At 41.3% G+C, this 23,025-nt stretch overlaps 1 protein-coding gene and 1 long non-coding RNA gene across 12 annotated transcripts in view; one reads left to right on the forward strand and one right to left on the reverse strand.

Moving 5' to 3' along the window:
• Nucleotides 1–1,153: 1,153 nt before the first annotated feature.
• LOC117035943 (uncharacterized) overlaps nt 1,154–23,025 on the reverse strand; it is a 55,837-nt gene continuing 33,965 nt past the window's right edge. Inside the window, exons 3-5 of one of the 3 annotated variants that reach the window (XR_004425300.1) lie at nt 7,604–8,018; nt 4,903–5,003; nt 1,154–1,188 (exon numbers count right to left, since the gene is read on the reverse strand). This is a non-coding gene — a long non-coding RNA (uncharacterized LOC117035943). Of the gene's footprint in view, nt 1,189–4,192; nt 4,331–4,902; nt 5,004–7,603; nt 8,019–23,025 lie in introns of those variants that run through there. The other 2 variants (XR_004425298.1, XR_004425299.1) reach the window with 2 other exon arrangements.
• On the forward strand, nt 2,898–22,352 carry ZNF239 (zinc finger protein 239). 9 transcript variants are annotated; one of them, XM_033130215.1, is made up of 4 exons: nt 2,898–3,363; nt 11,914–11,968; nt 17,882–18,013; nt 19,834–22,352. In XM_033130215.1, the coding sequence occupies exons 3-4, from the start codon at nt 17,992–17,994 to the stop codon at nt 21,309–21,311; spliced, it is 1,500 nt and encodes a 499-aa protein (XP_032986106.1). In that variant the 5' UTR covers nt 2,898–3,363; nt 11,914–11,968; nt 17,882–17,991; the 3' UTR covers nt 21,312–22,352. The 9 variants fall into 9 exon arrangements, with proteins under 9 accessions (XP_032986106.1, XP_032986105.1, XP_032986113.1 ...); XM_033130218.1 differs by lacking the exon at nt 2,898–3,363 and adding an exon at nt 10,115–10,179; XM_033130217.1 differs by lacking the exon at nt 2,898–3,363 and adding an exon at nt 10,235–11,652.

Raw genomic sequence — 23,025 nt, forward strand, 5'->3', positions numbered from 1 at the left:
GAAATAGAGCTGGAGCCATTCTTAGAACTCTCAGGGATGTGGAAGAGGCGAAAGGGCTCAAATCCATATGGGGCCCTAACCTCCCTTTTCCAGCTCCTACTGTGATTTCTTCAGCGTTCCTAGGAGTCCAGCGTGGCTGGACCTGAATTTGCCGCCACCCTACTTGGCCTGGTGTGTTTTATGTTGGAGAGATCCCCCAGCAGGCTGGACTGGGAGGGGGGCACAAAGGGTCCAAGCAGAAGCTCCTTTCCTCATGGCCTGTTCCAGTTGGGATCCCCTCAGAAGATGAAGTGCCAGATGAATGTGCGAGAGGGAAGGTGCTCCCAATTCCATATACAAGCTGCTGATATTTACCAGCAGCAGGATCTTGGCAAATCACGGCCTCTGTCTCCCTCTCATCTTCTGTGTCTTCACTTTAAGAATCGTGGGGAATAACCCTTACTCCACAGCACTGTTAACAGACAAAGACGAACGCTGGGCCCTGAGCCCAGTGCCGAGCACCCAGGTGGAAATCATTAAATGGAAGTCCCTTTACCTGTCTCCCAAGGTCTCCCCAGCTGAGGCCTGAAGACCTAGGTGCTCCCTGACCAGTGTTCCTCCAGGCCCCAAGACCTCAACAGGCAGAAGATGTACACCCTAAGTGAAGGCCTCCCAAGCTTCCTCTCAGAGCACAAGCACTGGCAACATGGAGAGCTTCCCAAATAGGGAGGGCTTGGCCAGATCTCCACAGCCTCAGAAGGCCACACCACTACTGCCCTTTTCTGGGCTCATGGTTGGAATCAGCTGAGAAGTGTCATGCAGGGTGACCATGGGGTCTTTTCTGGGGTCTCTAGTCCCGTTCCCTAAATAAGAATGCAGGACAGGGTGAGGCCAAAAAGGAACACCCAAGGAGCCATAGATAGGGGAGTCATACCATTATATTCCCGCTGGCAGCTGGATGGGAGACACAGGAAGCAGGAGCCACACTGTTCGCAACCCTCATTGAGCCGCTTGCAGGCTCAGCCACCATCTTCTTGCTAGCCCCCCATGTTCTGCTAGCATAGCCACAGCAGTTATATTAGTGGCCAATGGCTCACTGGTTACAGCTGACGGCCATTTACTACCTCAGCCAGCACCTTTCCACGTGAAGCCGAGAGCCTGGAAACTGCACTCCTGGCTCTGTCCCCACAGAGTGATGGCGAATGAGTGCTGGATGGGAAAAGAGAAAACACTGTTAGATCCACACAGCAAACCAGTGCTATAAACTGGCTTTGAACCTCTCCTATGAAGCTATAAACTTCATAGGAGAAGTTTAAACCTCTCCTATGAAGCTCAGTCCCACTGTTTTAGTTAAAGGATCCTTGCCATATTATGAGCTCCTTCAGACAGAACCTAAGAGGGCCTACCCAACAGCAAGGGCAATTAGTGCACTGTGAGCAGCGAAGTGCCCCACCTCTCACCCTGACCTCTTGCCCAGCCAGTGTCTCTGGGCTGAGTTCTGAGGTCATACATGAGAGTCTTCAGGCAGCACAGAGCAGCTCCATGTTCCTCTGACATTCACCTGCCTGCCATAGCCAAGGACTGCTAAAATCGTGGCCTCTTCTGCTCGTTTCCTCTACCAAACCTCCCACTTGGACCCTGGCCCCATATTATTCAGGCCAGCTGCTTGCTTGCTTTACCATGATCCCAGGACCCTCATAGCAATTTTCATAGCAATTGTTTCTAATTCTGTGTACTGCCCCTCTCCTTGCAGACTTCCTGGGCTTAATAATGATGAGGCTTCCTTACGGAATCTAGGTTTGTACCACTCCAGTTTGCACAACTCCAGTGTGATCCCCTCATGGAGTAGGTATAGCATATAATAAACACGCCAATATAGAGGAATCCACATCTGTGTATAACTGATTATAGTTAAGACAGGTATGTGTCACTATAGGCTGTGTGTGTGAGGAACAATTGTGTGCGGGTCTACGTGAGTGAGACATGAGTGTGAGAAACAGAATCTGAGACCAGAGAGTACTGTGGGGATAGTACATGAGCAAGAAGACGAATATGAGGTATAAGAAAGTGTGTATGTGTGGAGGATGCATGCATATAGGGACAGTATGATGTGTGACTAAATGTGTCAAGGTAAGTTTGTTACGTAGGGTGCAACAATGTACCAGTCAGCTCTTTTCACAATAGTGTTTGTTATGTAATGAAATATCCCAAAATGTGGTGACTTACAACAAAAATCATTTGTTTCATGCTCATGAATCCACAAGCCAGCTGGGGTCTGGATGATCTAGGCTGGGCATAGTTAAGCTTGGACTCAGGCCACAGTTGGGTCTGCTCCACATGTCTCTTATTTTTCTGAGTGAGCGGACTGCCCAGGACATGTTCTTCTCATGGCAATAGCAGAAGTGCAACAGAGTAAGGCCACAGCATTTTTAAAGTATCTGTTTGCATTACATCTACCAACGTTCTATTAACCAAAGCAAGTGACATTGCCAAGCCTAGCATCAATGGGCCTGGAATTGCATTCTTCCTCTAATGAAATAAATTCATAAGGAAAAGAATATGAATAGGTGAAAAATTAAAACAGGGACTTCTGGTTTCAGCCAAGATGGAATAGCCCCATTTCTCCCAAGTCCTCCCTCCTATAACTGAAAAATTCTGGAAAGAGTTCTGACTGCTGAGTGGCACATGGCTGATTCCCTCATCTCCTCCAAGTCTTTGTTCCTATATTTCCCATTTAAAATTGAAAAGCACATCCCAACCCACACACCCCCATTCAAGCATCCCTCAACCTCCTGACTCAGCTCTACTTTTTCCATAACACATAACAGCTTGTAACACACATTTATTGCTTGTTTCCCCTCCCCCCAGAATTTGATATCCAATGTGATTTTTGATTTAAGCGTCTTTTAACAGGTCTTGGAACACAGTAGGCCCTCAAATGTTTACTAAATGAATGAACTTCAGAGGCGAGATGAAAATGCCCAGTGGCATGTATTCGGTTCAGAATACTATTTTTAAAGGTAAAGACGAATTACGGATGATGTTTACCTTCTTTTCTCCTACTAGCACTTTAGCAAAATGCAAAACACTTTAATGGGTACTCCTAAAATAATTCTTACACGTTTGTAACAACGCAAACAACCCAGGGAAGATCTCGTGAAATGAACTAGTCATTGACCTCAAACAGCGAAAAGCAGCAGCCTCAGCTGGGAACCCGCCCTGCGCCGAGCTTCGCTGGAAGCCCTCGACCGCCACCGGAAGTGGGTCCCGGAAGTGGGCGTGACCCATCCGTAGCTTTCTGGGACTTGTAGTTCTGGGCCCTCGGCGCGGGCGCGGGTCACAATCCGGAATCCTGCGTTTCCAGGTGTCGGATTCGCTGGGGAGGTGAGAGGCGCCTCGCTGCTGGCGCCGCCCGTAGAGAGGCGTCTGGCAGTGGGGATGTGGTAGCGCTGCGGGCCCGGCGCCTGATCGCCGAGACCCGAAAGCCTGGCGGGGCGGTGGTGGGAGGGCGCGCGACCTGGTGGAGATGCGGTCCAGGGCCGCACGTGTGTCCGGACGCAGCGACCGCCGCTTCGTCCTCAAGACCCGGCTGCGGGCACCTGAGACTAGGCGGCCCCCAGCGCTGAGTCGGCGGGCTCCGACAGGCCCTCGGCTCGCCTGGCAGAGCTCCGGCCTTGGCCGGCCTAGGGGCTTCGTAGTTGGCCTTTTCCGCACCGGTGACTGGCCTTGTTCCAAGGAGGTTTTGAGGAGGCGTTAGGTGGCCGAGAGAGGCTGTTGTGAGGGACCGAGGTTTCTGTCCCCGCGGCACAGTCCTCACTAAAAGGTTGCATCTGAGCCTCTACACGCTAGAAACGAGTCAGGGCGGGGAAGGCGTCGCGGGCGTCCAAAATCCATCTCACGAGGCGACACATCCGACCTGAGAGCTCTTACTGTGCCGAGTAGAACTGGAGAGCAGAAATCGGAAAGCCTGAGAATGGACACATCTCAGAGCTGCTAGGAGAGCGCAGCGCCCTGGACCCTCATGGGTTGGAGGGTGGGGGGACTTGGCCTGTTTGATCCGAAGTCCAGTGGACAGAGACGAGGGAGACGCAGGGTGAGGGAAACAGGAAAGTCGCCTCAGGAGACGGTGTATGAAGGGTTGGCTGGAAGAGCTTACTTAGTTAGCAGGAGCTGAGCAACTTTCTACAGTCTTGCTGGACTAACTGGGCTGGCCTGCGAGGTGGACTGCTTTTCATGGCTTTTCCTCTTTCCCTAACTCTGTCCTGAGAGGAGGAAATGACCAAGTTCCAGGTGAGTTGGTGTTTCTTCTTCCAAAATACCGTCTTCCTGAGAATGGCCATAACCTTTCTTTCTTGGGACAGAGGAAGGACATAAGCATGAACTGAGTGCTTCTCTACGTAAGGTCCTGTCTTTGTTCTGTGTGTTCTTTTTCTCTTTATTGTCACACTGCAGCCTGAGGCATACAGTATTTTATAAATATGGGTGTAGGAACATTAATATACTGAGGGCATATGGCTATCAAATGATGTTGCCAGGGTCTGCAGAGGTGTCTGCTGGCTTTAAATTCCACATCAGTTTTCACTGAACCACCCTACCTCTATGAACCTGGTCCACTCCCCAGAGCACTGGGCTATGCTTTTTTGTTGAAAGACTCCACACAGCATGGTTGCCTCCTCTCTCTCAAAGCCTGCCTTTCCTGCCAGACATTTCACTCACATTGAAAGTCATTCAGAGCTATTACATGCTCAGTCCAGTGCTAAGTGGCCTTAGGGAAACAAACAGCATTATAAACTATAAAGTGCTTTTCTTCATGAGCAGATTACATGTACGAAAAACAAGTGTGCACAGTAATGATGATTATTCACTAAACATGAAAGCATTAAAAACATGAGAAAATGTGTTAAATAGCAGCACAGAACTTACCAAATCACTCAAAAATGATCTTCAACCGGGCTGTGCATCAGAATTGTCTGTGGTGGTTTTTAAGAATTAAGGTTCCTAAGCACCACTACCTTCCAGACCTACTACAAAAAAGAGAATTTTACTCCGTTTTTATTCCATGATCTTTGTACATCCGTAGATTTGCTGCACTTATTGTCAGATATTTCTCTACATGTTTAATGTGCGCATCTCTAAGGTAGATGTTTATTCATCTTGTATGCTCTGGTTGCTTTGTTCCCTTTACCAACATAAGTACATGTTTAATTGGTACAATAAATCATTAAATTACCAGCTAGCACTTTTTTAAAAACTGATTTCTCATTTGTCTCCATAAAACCATTTCTAGAAAGTTACCTCAAGATTGGCACTTAGGGGGCAGCCGGATGGCTCAGTTGGTTGGAGCCCGAGCTCTTAACAACAAGGTTGCAGGTTCAATTCCCACATGGGATGGGGGGCTGTGCCCCCTGCAACTAAAGATTGAGAATGGCGACTGAACTTGGAGCAAAAAAAGAAAAGAGAGAGAGAGATTGGCACTTAGAATCATAGAATGTTTGAAATTAAGAGATTAAGAGGTCAGCCAGCCCCCTCTCTGCCTTGGTACCATCACTTTACAGACGAGAGCTCTAATTCTGAGGGAGCTGAAAGGAAGCACCATGTCTTTTGTTGCAGAGAGCAGCAGAGCCAGAAGTAAACCCCATGTTTTCTAACTCCAGGCTGTTCCTTCTCCATAACTAAGCAGGTTGTCACACCAGAAACAATATGAAGAAAATAACAGGCTGGATTTTAAGGAAAAAATAATTGGTTCTTAACACCATCACCAAGACCATCTTTTTGCTTGGCGAATAAAGTCCTAACACGTATAGGAAGAGACTGTGAAAACTCCTATAAAAATTGGTTTATATAGAGGATAGTAAACTGCCTCAAGGAACTAAGAGCATGCCATCTCTGTCTTGAAAAGTAATTGAGGACCTCAATGGAGAATAATATGAGACCCTGTGCTCTCTATATTTTCCTTCTACCTGTTTACTAATGAAGATTATTTATTCACTGCTGATTAAGTTGGGGATTGCTAGTATGATAAATTTTGAAATTCTAGTATATGTTAATAACTTTTTAAATTTAAAGAAAGGACTTCATCCGACCAGTACTTGCTGAGTGTTTTCTATGTACCAGACATTTTTCTTGAGTCTACTGAAAGGCACAAGTCCTAATTTAACCCCTCCATTCTTCTATGACTGGGGTAAGTCATTTCACCATTATGAACCCTCGTTTTCTCATCAAAAAGTGAGAGTGTTTGTTGAGTTTGATAACCTCAGGGTTCTCTTTTACTTGTAGCATTTGATTATTCTTGTAAATTAAATGTGAATTTATAAATACTTAGCATTTAGATTCTAAGTCAGTTGTGCAGTTACTGAGGATTTAAAGATTAGTTGAGCATGGCCCCTATCCTTTGGAATCGTATAGCCAATCTGGGAGACAGATTTAATAGCTATAGTAGAGGTATATGAAAGATACTGTGAAACAGAGGAGGAGGAAGCATCTGACTCATGCTCATGCTTCAGAAAGGAGGCTGTTGATTGTCCTAAAACTAAAAGAATTCCAAAATGGATGAGAGAAATATAAGTCAGGGCAGAAGCAGTGTGTAAGGTCTATTTTAGACTAGAGCAAACCTTTGAATAACTACCGGTAATCCAGTATGACGACAGCTCCTGCCCACCTCCTGCCTTCTGCATTATTTCCTGTCCTAAGTAAGTTGTTGCATCCAGCAGGGATGGGCTGTGGAAGGGAAGTGGAACAGCACATGATGTATGTTGTTTAGAGGAGCCTGACATTTGTTGGGAGCCGGTGGGGACAGGAAACTACTGGTTTCATGACCTTCCACTTTGGTTGGCCTTCAGGATTCTGAGTCCACTTTCTCAAGTGAGCTTGAGTTCCACCCGGGGGTGACTCATCTGCTCCACTCATACCAGGAAGACTATTCATTATTCAGTGTTTTAGTCACAACTTTGTTTTGCTTTAGCAGAACCACTATTTTCTTTCTCTTGTTCCTTTCCTCTGTCACACTGATTCCTTTCATTTGATCCACTGTCATAGCATTTCTCATTTTGGAATTTTCAACCTACTACAAAGTTTGTGGTCTGTCAGCATAACCTTTCCATTCTCAGCACAGAATTCTCCCACCACTTCATCTGTGGAATCTTAAAAAATTAGTAACTCGGACTATCCGGTCTATGGATTGAGAGATGACAAAACTTGTATTTTGGAGACCTGGTAAAGAGTTATTGTGGTCTAGGTAAGAAATGAAGGCCTTACCTAGGACACTGGCAGTGGGAATAAAGAAGAGGTAACACGTTGGAGGGATATTTAGGAGACAGCATTGACAAGATCTGAAATGACCTGATATTGTTGAGGACGGGAAGGAGGAGTCTTAGACAATCCAGACAATTCAGGGAGATGGATAAAAAAATAAAAGGGAAAAAAGATAATTGGTGGACTCGAATCTCAGAAGGGAGAATTCGATCTAGAATACATAGGGAGAGGTTAGCCTTGGACAAATAGAAACTTTTTTCTTTGAGGTTGAAAAGAAAACATCTGGTTGAGAGGCGTGGCTAAGCCAACTGCTTGATATTCACCGGGCCCTGTCCTACTAACGGGTACGTTTATGTCACTCTAAGTCACCAACCTTCACTTTCACTTCTTTGTCCCACCTTTGTGCAGGGTCTTGCAGACTTCTGTAGCCCAATCTCATCCCTCTTCCTCAGACACAGTGGAGACCTGTGACCTTGAGGGGAAATTGCCACCTGCCTCATTATCACCTTCTCCACTGGTGACCAGGAGAGTCAAGTCATTCCTGTAGGAGGAGTGGGGTAAGGGAGGGCTAGTTGTTCTCAGTTTCCTGAGGAGGGAGTGAGTAGTGCCTTCAGCTTCAGGCCTAATGTGTGAGCTCTTCTGAAGGTTACTGGGCACTTCCCTGGCTCAGCATGAATTGCTCCTTTGGGCTTCACTTGGCTCTCGGTTGTTTTGTGTATATTCTGTCCTCTGCTTTTCAGCGTGTAGCCTGTAGACTGGTGCCAGCCCACAAACAGTTTGTTATCAGTCTGAAAAAAAAAAAGGACAGAAATTGAGAGTTTAAAATTTTTGTATCTGTTAAATCTAATAATTTTAAAAATTGGTGTTGGTATTTTATATGTCTTTTTATTGTATTTCACAAAACTATCGGTTTGTGACATAGTAGGAATTTTTAAAAAGAAAGTGTTCCTTTACCAGAGGCAGTTGGAAAAATGTTGCTCTATCAACAGAACCCTGGGGGAACCAGATTCACTGTGAAGTTAACTAAATATGTGGACGTGTTTTGGGTGCCAGGCCCTGTGTGAGGCCTTGCAGATGCAGCCATGGACAAATCAGACAGCCTCTCTTCTCAGGGAACTTAGGAGGTCTGATCAAAACATGATGGTGAATGTTTAAATAAAAAAATACTGTTACAGTAAAAGACACATTGCCATTAATCCTCCTCAAAATACTCCCCTTCACTTCAAACACACTTATCCCATTGTTCTTTCCACTTTCTGAAGCAGTTCTGGAAGCCCTCTTCGGTGTCTTTAGTTGCGCTGTCGTGGCTGCCTCGATGTCCTGAATTGATTCAAAACATTTACCTTTCATGATCATTTTGCCTTTGGGGAAGAGCCAGATCCAGTGAATAAGATAGATGAGGAGACACCGTAATGTTTTATTTGACAGAAATTGCCATACCAAAAGTGATGTGTGACATGGAGCCTTTCCATTGTGTTCACAAAATATGATGAATGCTGCTTGCCGAGTGCCATCTAACGGAAAGGCAGGGATCTTCAATACAGGAAGCCGTGTGTTGAACCTTAGTAACAGTGTGTGACAAGTTTCAATTTGTTCAGGGCAGTCAGTCGGATGTGAGCTACAGTTGGGAGAAGATGTGTTTTAAAGCGTGACATAAATCATTTTCCATCATGACAATGCTCCATGTCACATATCGCTTCTGATATACAGCAATTTCTGTCAAATAAAAACATTATAGTGTGTCCTCATCCACCTTATTCACCGGATCTGGCCCGTGCAACTTTTGGCTCTTTCCCAAAGTCAAAATGATTCAGGACATCAAGGCAGCAATGACAACGCAACTAAAGACACTCACAAAAGAGGACTTCCAGAACTGCTTCAGAAAGTGACAAGAACAATGGGATAAGTGTGTTTGAAGTGAGGGGGAGTATTTTGAGGGGGATTAATGGCAATGTGTCTTTTACTCCAAAAAATTTTTTTTTATTTAAACGTTCACTGTATTGTTTGATCATACCTTGTATATCTTAGTGGGAAGAGACAGACACTAAGTAAGAAAGCAAATAAATAAATAAGAAAATGAGATAAGGTATAAGTATACAAAGAAATTAAAACGGAGAAATGATGGTTTGGGGGTGTGTCTGGTATTTTCACCATAGACATCTTTGCCATAAGCATTTTTGCTACAGATATTTTCACACATAACTAATTGGCCATAAGGCAATTTTGCCATAAAAAAAAAAGATGTAAAATCACAAAAATTTAAAGGAATATTAAAAAGAACATAAAATTTAAAAGACTACTTTATTGCGAAATACAAAATATTTGAATACATTTAAAATGTGTTTAGATTCATGGCAGTACTACTCAAATAACTGATTTTATTTTGTGGATTGTACCAAAGCACTTGTCTTTGTTCTATGGGAAAAGTGGGTTCAACTCTGCGTCCTCAGTGAGGGCCCTTTGCCTCTCTTTCTCCTCCCCATGTAGTGTGTTCAAAAATAAGAAACCAGCTCTTAGGGCAAATCATTATCATCTGGAAGAAATGCTCACTATTTTAAGATTACCACCACCACATCTACTTGTCACTCTGTAGACCATTAAGGACTAGCTGAGATTTATATATAATATAAAAATGAAAATAACTGAGAATTTCATCAATGGAGAAATGAAACCAAACTGATAACTAGCTTAAATACATTAGTCTGCTGAATGTGGTTGATTTGTCAATGGAGAAATGAAACCAACCAAATTAAAAACAGTCAACCAGTTATTTTATCTTTTTTACGGCAAAATTGCCTTACAGACAAAAATGCTGTGGCAAAGATGCTACAGCAAAAGTACCTAGAACTGTTTTTTTCGGTGCTCCTGTGGATTAGATGGCCAAGGAAATGATTCTCCGAGGAGGTAGCAGTTTTGCTGAGACCTGAATAAGGAACCAGGTATGTGAAGGTATGTGAAGATGTGAAAAAAGAACATACTAGGCCGAGAGGTCAACTAGTGTCAAGGCCAGTTGGGGTGCTTAATGTGATCAAGGTCTGCCGTGTAACACAAGGGAGGAGTGACTCGAAATTGGAGAATTGACAGGACCCCATTGTGTAAAGCCTTGCAGGCCAGGATGAAGAGTCTGAATTTTACTCAATATCCACTGAAAAGCTTTTGGAGGGTTTCATGCCTGACATGGTGTGTGTTTTAAAAGATCACTCTGGCTACTATGTGGAAAATTTATTGTGTTGGGGAGCAAGAGAGACAGATTAAGAGGTGGAGAGTTAACGACAGCTGAGACTCATAATGATAATAGCGCAAGACAGAATGGGTAGATTCAGATACATTTTAGAGGTCGAGTTGATAGCACTTGGTGATGGATAACGTGAGGAAGAGGGGAAAGAATCAAAATGACTTGAGCAGTTGGGTGGGTCATGTGACTGTTTACTAAAATGGGGACAACAGGGAAGAGTAGATATTGATGGAGATTGTCAGGAGGAAGAATTTCACTGGGGCCTATGAAGTTTTAAGTGCCTTTTAGACATTGAAGTATATATAGATAGATGTTAGGTAGAAAGTTGGAGCCTGGAGTTAAGGGGAAAGGTTGGAGCTGGAGATCAGTATTTAAAAATACCCAAGGAGAGTGTGTTACGGTTTTATGGATATGTGCTATTTTAGTTGTTTCAGTAATGTTCAACTATTTAGAAAAAGAAAAGACATGATTGATGTGACTAGGGAAAAAATTTGAGATCTAAAGTATACTTTGGGTGAAAGGAAAAAGAGGAAGATTTAAAGGATGGTGATCTTGATAAAGCAGGTGTGATAGAAAAGGAAGAACAAAAAGAATTGGAAGATGTTTTAAGAATTGGATATTAAGATAGTAATATTTCAAAAGCAGGATGGTCTAATAGTGAAATGATTATGATTATTGAGTGAAATGAGACAGATCATTGGCACTATAGAGATTAAAAAATGTGATGGTAAGAGCGTTGGGTAAATTGTTCTCGTGAGTGTTGAGGTTGTCAGGATAATAGTAAGAATGGGGTGGAAAAGACAACTCAACAATGACTGTGAGATGACAGTGACAAAGAAGATTCAGCAGCTGGATGGCATGAGCTTGAGTGAGTTGTGGGCAGGAGGGGAAGGATTTGGGAGGAAGGAGAAAAGTAGATGAGAAAGAAGTTTCCAACAAAACTTGATTTAGATCCCTCAGACCCCTGAACTGCACACTTCTATTCCCTTCTCGCCTTTTCCAGTGCTACCATCCTCACCTTCCTTCCAGGGCATTTGTGCAGATGGTTGTCGGTTAAGCAGGAATGTGCTTAATGTTTTAGGAAGCAGTAACATTCAAGGATTCCTCTGTGGACTTCACTAGGAGTGGGGTCCCCACACTCGGAGGAAGCTGCGCAGAGCTGTGATACAGCCACTTGGTCTCTGTGGGTAAGAACCTGAGCTGGACACCTACCCGTTGGAGTCTTTGTCTCTTCGATTTTAAATAGTGATGGGCCCCAGGAGTTAGGGTTCAGGAATCAGTTTCTTAATTTCCTTTTGGCACTAAAGGATGTTTCTGATTATTCTAAGCAGCTAAAAGACTCTACTTGGTAAGAATTGGAGAATGGTAGCTTTACTGAGTTGTCTGAAAAGCCGTACCTGGTCCATCCCTGACAAGCCAGTTTGACACTGATTTTGCTTTCTACACAGTTACCCAGTCCCCGTGTGTTTCCCAGATGCGATCTCTTAGTAGAACAAGTTGAAGGTAATTATATAATGGAGAACAAACTTCAAAGGAATCCGCTAGGAACGTTATAAACCCAGGCTGATCCATGAAAGAGGAGTGAGTCCCTTATTTAAATGTTCCAGGAGTTCTCTTTGAAGTTCTCTGGTCTGTGGAGAAAGCTGAGGCTTCAAGGATACTTTCCACAAACCGATCTCCCTTGAGCTACTTACTTATGTCCCTTCTACCTTTTTAGGAGGTTGTAGTCTTTCTCATTCACACTAACCTTCTTATCTGCTCTCTATCTTTTCCCACGTTCTCCCCACATTGGTCTTGTGCCATCATTCCTTGGACTTTATTTTCATTAAATCACCTGCCCTGCAATAGCTAGGTTCCATTGCTTCTTTTCTCACACTTTCAGAGATTCCTCCATCTCCCTTTCTGAGTATTGGACAGTATGTGGTGAGACAAAACCCCAAACCTAGCAATAGATAGGGGTATAATTGATAGTTCTTCTCTTCAAAAATATTTTGATTGCTTGAAGCAAAGAACCTTAAACATTTTTGAGGTAATAATTCATTTTTAGGTATCTATCCTTAAGGAATTAATCAGTAACCCCAACTGAAAATTGTGAACAAAGATAAGTCATTATAGAATTATTTAAAATACTGAAAAAATTGTTCACCAAATATATCAGAGGTCTTGGTTATACAAATTATAGTGGAGAAAAATATGTGGCCAATAAAAAATATACTGATCAAGACCTTTTAATTAGCTAGGAAGATACATGTCTACCTACTGGGTTGAACCATGTGAAATTGCCACTTTGTAGTAAAAACAGACATTCTACAAAAACAACTGAAAAAGTATCCTATAATGGTGGCTTTTAAGGTTTTTTCCACTTTAGTCCACATGGTTCTCTTCCATCAGTAACTGTGGATCTTGACCATTACTTTCAACTAAACCTGGGGGTGAGGCCAGCACCAGGGTAAAGTGGTCTCTGCAGTTGGCGGAGAACTTTTTCTTCATATACGCCTAGTGCTTGCTGTCTTAAATTGTTAAACTTTTGTCCCTTTCAGAACTTTTCCTTTTTAAATTTTTCTTTTGGAATATTTACTAGTACCAGTTTTTCTCATGGTTTTGATAGTGTTCACCTTAATCGTAAAATTTTTTGACTTCTATGAAATTACAGTTTTTCTGTTTTCTCCAGCCTCTGTCTTCTTCATCCCTTTTATTCTGCACATTCACTGGCTTCTCTGTCTTTCCTCTAACATTGGAAATCCCAAAAGGCTCTTTACTTTTTTGATCACTGTATATCAGTGTTTCTCAACTATTTTTTGTTGTTGTTATTGTCACTGCACCCTCTCCAAGAACCGATTCTCACCCCTTGGGAGCAATAGTGCCTGTTGTGAGTGCACCCTGTGTGTGTACACTGGTCCGTCCCTCAAAGAGCTCTCATACATTTAAACAACTTCAGCCATCCTTCCTACGTTGATAACTCTACTGTCTTTATTTCCTGTCCTCATATTAAACTCTATTCCCAGGTATTCTTTTGGCTATGGGATACCTACACGGGAATATACAATGTCACTTCAAATTCAGTGTATTGAGAATTTTCAAATTTCTTTTCCTTTTTAATTTCCCTTCTAATATTTTCATTTTTGTCAATATTAACATTCTTCCAGTCCCCTAGTGTAGAAATGGGCCCTTAAGTTTCTCCCTCCCTGTCCTCAGTATCTGCAACTCTGTTACCAATTCTTTTTTACTTTAAATTCTTTTAAACTTATTAACACCTCAAGTCCCATTGATGTCATCCTAAAATGGGTCCACTTAATGCTTGAATTATGGTATTAGCCAGATTATTGATACCATTCTTCACATTCAAGTTAGATGTTCCAAGTAGACTTGTCCCCCCTAAGCATATCGTTTATCATGTCACTCTTTGTATAAAAAGCTAGAATCACCTTTAGTGCTTGTATAATGGCTCTAAACTCCCCACCTGGCTTTCAAGGCCCTTTATGCCCTGCTCTTACCTATAGACGATTGTTCCCTGATGTTCCAAGTTTACCCTCCTTCCTGCTAAACCTGTTTTCCTGAGGTCCTCCATGCATCCTTGCTCTGGAACCTTTGATTACACCATGCTCTGGTTCCTCATTGATTTTGTCCTTTAAGATTTTATTCCATGTCCATTTTCTGTGTGAAATCTTTGATTGCCCCTTCCGCTTGACCCTCTTCATCTCAGAACTTTACATTTATATCTCACAGTCTCAACTTGATTACACATTCTTTTGTATGCTGTCATTTTATCTATTGAATCTACAAGTCTGATTTATTTTTCTTTTTTCCAGCTAGGTTTCTGGAGGGAAAGCAATGTATCTATTACTTCCTGTGCCGTGTGTGTGTACATAGTTGAAATTTAAAAATTGACTGCTGTGCTTATCAGGGAAGAAATATTTTTTACAGTCTCGTGAAAGAGACCGTTAGTAAACACAATATATTATTATAAATTGATTAAGTCCTGCCCTGTGAAGGACAGACAGTGCGCTTTGAGAATGAAGGCATGGGCTACGACAAGGATGATGTGTATATTATTCAGTATCAGGGAAAATCTTGAAGTGACATTTAAACTGAGATTCAAAGTACAGTGGTACCTCGGTTTTCGAACGTCTCCGTTGATGAACATTTTGGTTTACGAATGCTGTAGGTTTTATGGATCTATGGTATCATTAGATAGTAAAATTCATGCTAAATTTGCAGTTTTAAGGGTTGATTTTAAAGGTCTGGAAAGGATTAATCCATTTTGCATTACTTTCTGAGGGGAAACAGTGCTTCAGTTTTCGAACATTTCAGAACTCGAACTGTCTTTCGGAACGGATTACATTCAAAAACCGAGGTACCACTGTATTACTAGGCATTAAACAGGTTACTGGTTAGGGGAAGAATATTCCAGTCAGAGAGATGTGCAAGGGAAGACCTGAAGACCTGGAAGAAACAGTGTAGCTAGGATACAGGGAGCATTTGGGAAGAATCCAGCGGGAAGAGGTGGCAGACAGGGCCTGGTTCATTTGTGGCATTGAAAGCACTGGTAAAAAGTATGGTTTTGTGCCAAGTTCAGTGGTAAGCCAGTAGAACTATGGAGTGGTGTGATCTGATTTACCCAGTGTCACGGCCTACTTTGTAGAGAGTGGTTTGCAGAGCGCCAAAAGTGAAGTAGGATATGTGCTTCCAGTTTTTAGCTCTGCTCTAAGTTTTCCTTTTTGATATAAAATTGAACATAGCTGTCCAACATTTTTTTATGCAAGATAAAAAAAAATCTCAAAAATTTTAAGAACACAGAAGTATAATGTGAAATGAAATCACCAATAATTGTTTATCTTGTTTTTTCTATGTATTCTATACGTACTGTATGTTACAAACATATGTGTTAATTTTATGAGATTATATCGTATGTATTTTTCAACTGGCTGTTTTGTGTAGTATATCTTAGAGACCTTTGTTGTCATATTAACTCCCTGTAAAAGGACCTCTTTCCTCATGTCAGCATTTTCTTCTGATATTACATACTCATTCTTAATGTTTTAAATATTTAAAAAACTAATATCACAAGTTTTTTAATATAATTCCTACTATTATAAAACCTACTATTAATATAATTCCTGCCCACTGATTTCCATAGACCTGTCATTTCTGCAGCCATCCCCAGTATTGGAAAGCTAGGATGTTGAAGCCGTGTCCTTTGACCATTTAATAATTTTGGCCCACCTCATAACCTCACTGCTCCATACTGCACTGTTTTATCATTTTTTTTCCTTTTTCTTTTTGCCATTACTTTTAAACTTTGCAAACAAAGTAATATATTCACCTAGATAAAGCAAATTGTATGGAAAAGCTCATAATAAAAGCTAGTCTCCCTGCTCAGCTACTCCTTGTGCCACAGCATGGCTTCTCAGAGGCACTCAGTTTTAATCCTTTCCACTATTCCTTATTGTGCTTGACTTCATATTTCTAAATAACATGATTATGCAGCTACTACTTTTTTAAAAAAAAAAGAGCATAAAAAGGTGTACAATGTTATTTGTCAGTTATACCTAAATAAAGCTGAACAAAAAAGTACAATGAGAATTTTGAACATGCTGGAGAAAGGTAGAAAATAAATTATGCATGAGTAGCAAAGAAAAGTAAAATCCCCAAGTGTACTAAATATTTTTAAATGGTTAAAGTTATACTGCAAAAATAAAAAGATGCACAGGAAAACTTTTGTCATGTCCCCAACTCCATTGTACCCGGGTTCTAGTTGTTTGCTACCACAGACTGTCTGCACCAAGTAAATCTTGTGCAAATATCATTTCACAGCTGTGTCTGGAAATCTGAAGTGTGAAACTCCCAAGCAGGAATGCTGAGTGCATACGTTTGTGTTTGTGATCAATAATTGTCAAAATGTCCTTGGAGGGGGATGCCAGTTTACACTCACAAGCAGTTTGTGTCTTCAGGTTTTGGGGTTTTGTAACAGGCAGAAATTGGTACCTCAGTATGGTTTTAATTTGAATTTATTATATTATACTTCTGTTTTTCAATTTATCAATATTTGATATTTTCTATTGACTTCCTTATATATATCATAGATGAGGATTTTGCTCTTTTACATTACTTCCCCCATTATGCCCATCCTCCCAAGAATTTGTCAGTCACATCAGTGATTAATGCTTACATTGCTTTGACTTTGTAATTCTTATTTCCTGCAGAGTCAAGTAGTATACTATGATTACAGTTCCTTTTTTTTCCCCCTAAAGCTAATACTTGCTTTTTAAAATATATGTTATTTGGGGCCGGGGAGGGGTTAATTCCATGTTTTATAGGGTTTGGGTTAATTTGGTTGTTTCTTTATGTATCAAAAATTGATTCAATGTAATTTTCTGTTTTATTGACTTCTTTGCTCATTGCTATTTCTTGTACCAGTGTCATCTTTTCCTTAAAGTAATTTAAAAACTTTTTGCTATACTACATTCCTGAGTAATTGTTTCAGTAATTGTTTAAATTCTTTCTTATCTGAAAAAGTGTCTGTTTATTCCTCCCACTGAAATGGTTGATTGGCTCGGTATAGAATACTAATTCCACAATCATTTTTCCTCCAAAATTAGGAGATATTTCTCAATTATCTTCAGGTGTCCAGTATTGCTAATTAGTAGTTCAATGTCAGCATAATTCTCATTTATTTGCACATAACCTGGCTTTTCTCTCTGGATGCTTTTAGCATTTTCTGGGATTTCTTTTTCCCTTGAAGTCCTGAGGTTTAATAGACCATTTTTAGCATCTAGTGGGCCCTGAATGTTGAGTTCTAGGAAACGTTTTGTTTGGTTTTTATCCCTTATTTCTTTGATCATTTCTTCCCTTTCATTCTATCTCCACTTATTCATAGAACTACAAGATGGGTGTTTACTTTTTCTTTCCATCTCTCTTTTTACTATGCATTCTAGAGAACCCCTCAATCTTCCATCTTAGCCATGTGTTCATTTTGTTATTCAGCCCATCTAGAATGCAGGGCATAGAATCAAACTGCCTGACACTTAACCATTACAACCTTGCTTTCCTTGTGTGTAGAATGGGTGTCCTAATAGTTCCTCTCACATATGACTGTGTAACTAGTGCCTGAGTGCTTCAAAGAGGCACAGTAGGTCTTAATTATTACAATTATCATCTTTTTTAATCCTTTTACTAATTTAGAAGAATTCTGATTATTTTTCATGGCAACATGTTTATATTTTATTATTAGATTTTGTTGTTTTTCTAGATGTGCTATCCTCTCAGATCTCTCTGGGATTTTAGTTATGTACCTTTTAAATTCTGTTTCCTCTGTTCACTATTTCTTGAGTTTGTGCCACTCTTTATTAAAATTAGTTTCTAAATGTTTTTTGTCTGCTGACATTTTCTTATTGTCTCTTTTTTTTTTTTCAAAAGTCTTATGATCACAATATGATACCGGCATGCACATCCTCAGCTGATACCCAACCCTCTTTGGTGCATGCAGGTTCTACTTATAGGGGACACTTCTGCTGACTGAGCGTGGGATGGATGTGCCCCTCCAAGCAGGTGAGTTATCTGGGGATTGATCTCCAGCTCTGGGGTATCTCCCTAATCACAAATCCCACTTCAGGGGTTCCCTTGAGGCTTCGTCCTGGACACATGTGGAGTCAATTGCTTCTTCTTGTACCTTAATCAACCCTGTCATTGTGCAGGTTCAGCATTACCTCAACTTCTGCTTCTCTTTTAAGCCCAACTAATACTATTAGGAGTCTTTCTTCAGCAGGTCATTTATTTTGTTCCTGAGACTTTATATGGGGCCACTTCTGTTAGCCACCCAGTATTTTAGTTTGTGGGAAAGAGGGTGGTTGGGAGAGTTGTGCTGCCAATGGCAACAACTAGTACAGCTATCAGAAATGCCTAACGAATTAACCTGAATTTCCAGGACAAAACTCTCTCACTTTATAATTGTTGACTGAGTTTGGAATTTGAATTTCTAGGACTTCTTGAGATCTCTTACTCCTTCAGAAGTCTTCCCTGTAAATGATTTGAGCTGTGCTTTTTTTTTTTCCTAGTTGCTCCATAATTCTTAATCCATCTGCTCTTTATAATCTAGGAGTTCCTCAACATTGACAACCTTTGTTTTCTTCCAAGACTATTACAAATTTTTGTCACTTCAGTATAATATTAGGGTATTCAGTCTAATAGTTTTGACCAACATATATGCTAGTTAAGTCTAAAGTCTATATTCCTAGCACAGTTCTCTCAGGAGTTCCAGACACATATATCTCACTGCTTTCTGAACAGTGCAGAAGGTTCCACCAGCACCACATTAACATCAGATTTACAGTTTGTCATCTGTCCTCCTTCTCCACTCCAGCCTTTTCCTTTTGCATTCCCTGTAATTATTACACAGCACCTTGGTCGCTCAAGCAAGAAACTAGGGGATCGTGCTTGGTGCCTCCCTTTTCTTCTACATTTGGTTAGCTGCCACATGATTTAGAATGTCTCTCTCCCATTCTCTCCATAACCATCATCCTTATACTTTTCTTCTGATTTGCTGTAGCAGTTGTTTCTCTACCTAAAGTCTTGCTCATTTCTGATGAGCAAGTTAGTCGTTTCATTTCCAGTTGAAATCCTTTAATAGCTTTAAATCCCTTCCCGTCCAAACGAGAAGTATCAACAGTCAAACTTACAACAACTAACCTCAAGTGAATGCACGGATGTCCCCCACCCTACCACACAGACCTTTGTTCTGGCTCCTGCCTTCCTCTGCAGGCCATACTTTTCATCACTGTTACCTGCCTTATATCCTTCACAAGATTTGTTTATACTTTTCCTGAACATGTTATATTTTCTCTCCACATTTCACTTTTTTCCCCCTTACATTTGCCCCCAGGTTTGTGTCGAATGCCCCTACTCTGTGCTCTCATATCTGGTTGTGTCTGCATCTACTGTCGCAATAATGTGATGTTATCATTGTTGATATATTTGTCTTTCTTCCAGGTGGGCTCTAGCTTGTTAAGCAGAAGGATTTGTTTTCTTCCTTGTATCCCCAGCATCTATTAGAGTGGATTACCAATTAAATGCAAACTGAATTAAAATGAAGTAAAGTGAAATGAAGTGTAATTTGTGGCAAGGATTTGGGATTCATAGCCTTCTGCAGAGTTAGGGGAGGAATACTTTTATTGGCTATGCTTAAAAGCAGACAAGATTTCTGCTGTGTGTACCCAAGCCTTCTCTCTTTCTGACATTAACCTAAAGGACATGATTATAAGGACAAGACTGAACTTTTCCTAGTTACTGAGTCTTCAGGACTTAGGCACTCCAGTTCTGAAATCTTGAAATCTACCCTTTGTTCTTATCACTGAATTGTCTTTGTTCCCTAGGAGACTTGAATGAAAATTCTGTGGAGAACCTTCAGGAGAAAGGACTTAGGGATCTGTTACATGAAGAGCTTTCCTGCTGGCTAACTTGGGAAGAGATGGCCAGCACAAAAACTGGGAATCAGGATTATATTGTGAACCTTCAAGGGGAAGTGTACAGCCCTGACCTAGATCTTTCCCCTTGTCAAAAGTGGGAAGAAGCATCTTCTCACATTTCCAGAAATAAGAGCAGTGTGGCGACCCTTCAAAGTGATGATTTCAAAAACATGGAAAATGAAGATTATTTGTCTTTGAAAGTTCAGAGCCATAGGAACACAGAGGACTCCTCAGTGACATTCTGTAAGAATGAACACCAGGATCCTCAGGAAAGCAAAAATCTGTTTGTAACTGAAGAAACCACTGAAAGAAAATTAATAGGGGGGGAAAGTCCTCCCATAGACCATTGTTCAGAGAACCATCATATTAAACTTATGTCTGATGTAACAGAACTGGTCTCACCATTGTTCAGTGATGAGGCAATTTGCCAGAATGGCCAATCGAAAGAACCCTTAGATCCCTTTAACTGTAACTACAAAGACTTTTATGGTTGGAAATCACGGGTGGTCAGCCATCAGAGAGCTCATATGGAGGAGCATCCCTGTAACCATTATGACTGTGGGAAGACACCTCACACCAGCTCAGTGAGTCATCCACAAGAGAAAATCCACACTGTAGAGAAACAACATCGATGTAGTCGGTGTGGTAAGGACTTCAGTGAGAGCTCAGAACTACTGCTTCATCAGAGAGTCCACACAGAAGAAAAGCCCTACAAATGTGAACAGTGTGGGAAGGGCTTCACGAGAAGCTCAAGTCTCCTCATCCATCGAGCAGTCCACACAGATGAGAAACCTTATAAGTGTGACAAGTGTGGGAAGGGCTTCACGAGGAGTTCAAGTCTGCTCATTCATCATGCAGTCCATACAGGCGAGAAACCTTATAAATGTGACAAGTGTGGGAAGGGCTTTAGTCAGAGCTCCAAGCTGCATATCCACCAGCGAGTGCACACTGGTGAGAAGCCTTATGAGTGCGGGGAGTGTGGAATGAGCTTCAGTCAGCGCTCTAACCTGCACATCCACCAGCGAGTCCACACAGGAGAGAGGCCTTACAAGTGTGGAGAGTGCGGGAAGGGCTTCAGTCAGAGTTCAAACCTTCATATTCACCGATGCATACACACGGGGGAAAAACCTTACCAATGCTATGAGTGTGGGAAGGGCTTCAGCCAGAGCTCGGATCTCCGCATCCATCTCAGAGTCCACACTGGAGAGAAGCCCTATCACTGTGGCAAGTGCGGGAAGGGCTTCAGCCAGAGCTCCAAACTCCTCATCCACCAGAGAGTGCACACGGGAGAGAAGCCCTATGAGTGCAGCAAGTGTGGGAAAGGCTTCAGCCAGAGCTCCAACCTCCACATTCACCAACGAGTGCACAGGAAAGATCCCTGTTAGTGAGGTCTTCAGTCACATGCTTTTCCCCTAAAGACTTAAATATGTTTAACATCACTCGTATCTTTATATTCAGTGCAGGGAAGAGAGAAGAGTTATTAAGATATGCTCCCTCACTGAAAATCATTTGTTCATTCGAAGTATTTGAAATAACAAGAACTTTGTTAGACTATATAATGAATTGATTGTTTTAGTTCCTTAGTTGGGTAGAGTGAAAACATCTGTACTCTGTAGTTCAGCCAGTGTTACTAGAACTACATATCCTACCCAGCATTTGTAATGGCAAGAACTTTATATTTATCCAAGCAGAACATGTTTCCCTTTTTCACAATCTCTGAGAAATGTGAACTCTGGTTTCTCTTCAAATCATGTGCCTTGTTTTTCATATTTCCTTCCAGCCCTGAGTAGCCCTGTCTAAACTATGATTGTTGATTTTAAGCCAAGGGGTGGTTGGAGATATAGTAGACATGGAAATTTGTTGTTTTTATTGCAACAATGTACAACAGTCTGTGACCACACAAGAAGGTAGAGAACAGCTACTCGTGTGGTACACCTCACATATCATTTTACAGGATGTTGAACGCCCTCCTCCTCCGAAAGCAACTGCTTAGGAACATAAGTACTATAGTTCTTTTTCCTAGATGCAGCTAGTCTTTTGGGGTTCCTCCAGATACCACCATCTCATATGACTCTCCCAAACTAAAGCCAAGTAGGTTACCTACATGGTATTGAAACATGTCAAATGTTTCATGGTGTTGAAACACTTAAATGAATTCAGTTCCTCTCTCAACACTTCCCTCTCATTTCCTTAATTTCCTTCACCACCCCTGTTCTAAACTAAAGTTTCAGGAGAGAAAGTTTCTGATATTTGTCTCTTCAGGCTTATGTCTATGTTAATATTTGAAGTACCCCAAAAAAAGTAATTTGTTTTTGCAGCATCCCCAGCCTCTTTAGACCTCACTATAGACATCCAACTCTAAAAGTACTATCATATAAAAATAGCTATATAAAAATATTTAAATCATATTTGGAGAGTAAGTTTGGGAAGGCCTAAAATATGCATTGCATCATATGTAATTCTCTTGGGGTTTGGGTGGGATTGGGTGTGGAGCTAGGACACCTGAAAGAGTTAGGCATTCCTCCTTCAGGAGTTACTACAAGAAGCTTGTGCAACAGTTAAGAGTAGAAAAGTGATTGCAAACACATAATTAAATCAGAAGTTAGTTATGATACAATGAGCTCTTAATTGTAGCCCTGAATTTCTAAATGATGGTTAATGATAACTCAAGCAGTGCTCAGGAGGCTGCCCAGTGTTCCATATTCATTTTTCTCCAATGACTAGAATCCATATGAAAAATACCAGATAGGGAAAATATGGATGCTTTATTTATTAGCTTGAGATGGTGGGGTTGTAACTGACATATCCAGACCAAAGGTAACCTGATGCAATTAACTGGACATAGGTAACAGGGAAGGTATATATTAATTTAAGGAAAACAAAGGTATTTCTAATAAGGAGTGAAGGAGGGTGACAGATTAAGACATTTGCCCTCCTTCAAGGGATAGTTCAGAATATTTGACTCCAAAATGGAGCAGTCTATATGGAAATATTAGGGTAGTGACTGAGCTGTTATACCCAGGAAGTCTCAAATGGGTATAAAATAGCCTTTTTTTTCCAGATTTCCTTTTATACATAAGTTATCAATGTTTTTAACAA

The sequence above is a fragment of the Rhinolophus ferrumequinum genome, chromosome 16 (genome assembly GCF_004115265.2).
Source record: "Rhinolophus ferrumequinum isolate MPI-CBG mRhiFer1 chromosome 16, mRhiFer1_v1.p, whole genome shotgun sequence".
NCBI classification, from domain to species: Eukaryota; Metazoa; Chordata; class Mammalia; order Chiroptera; family Rhinolophidae; genus Rhinolophus; species Rhinolophus ferrumequinum.

Excerpts from the sequence above, each read along its gene's own strand:
- ZNF239 (XM_033130215.1), top strand. The coding sequence starts at position 17,992 with ATGGATGTGCCCCTCCAAGCAG. Across the intron at positions 18,014-19,833 it reads GGATGTGCCCCTCCAAGCAG|GAGACTTGAATGAAAATTCT; the intron begins GTGAGTTATCTG and ends TTTGTTCCCTAG.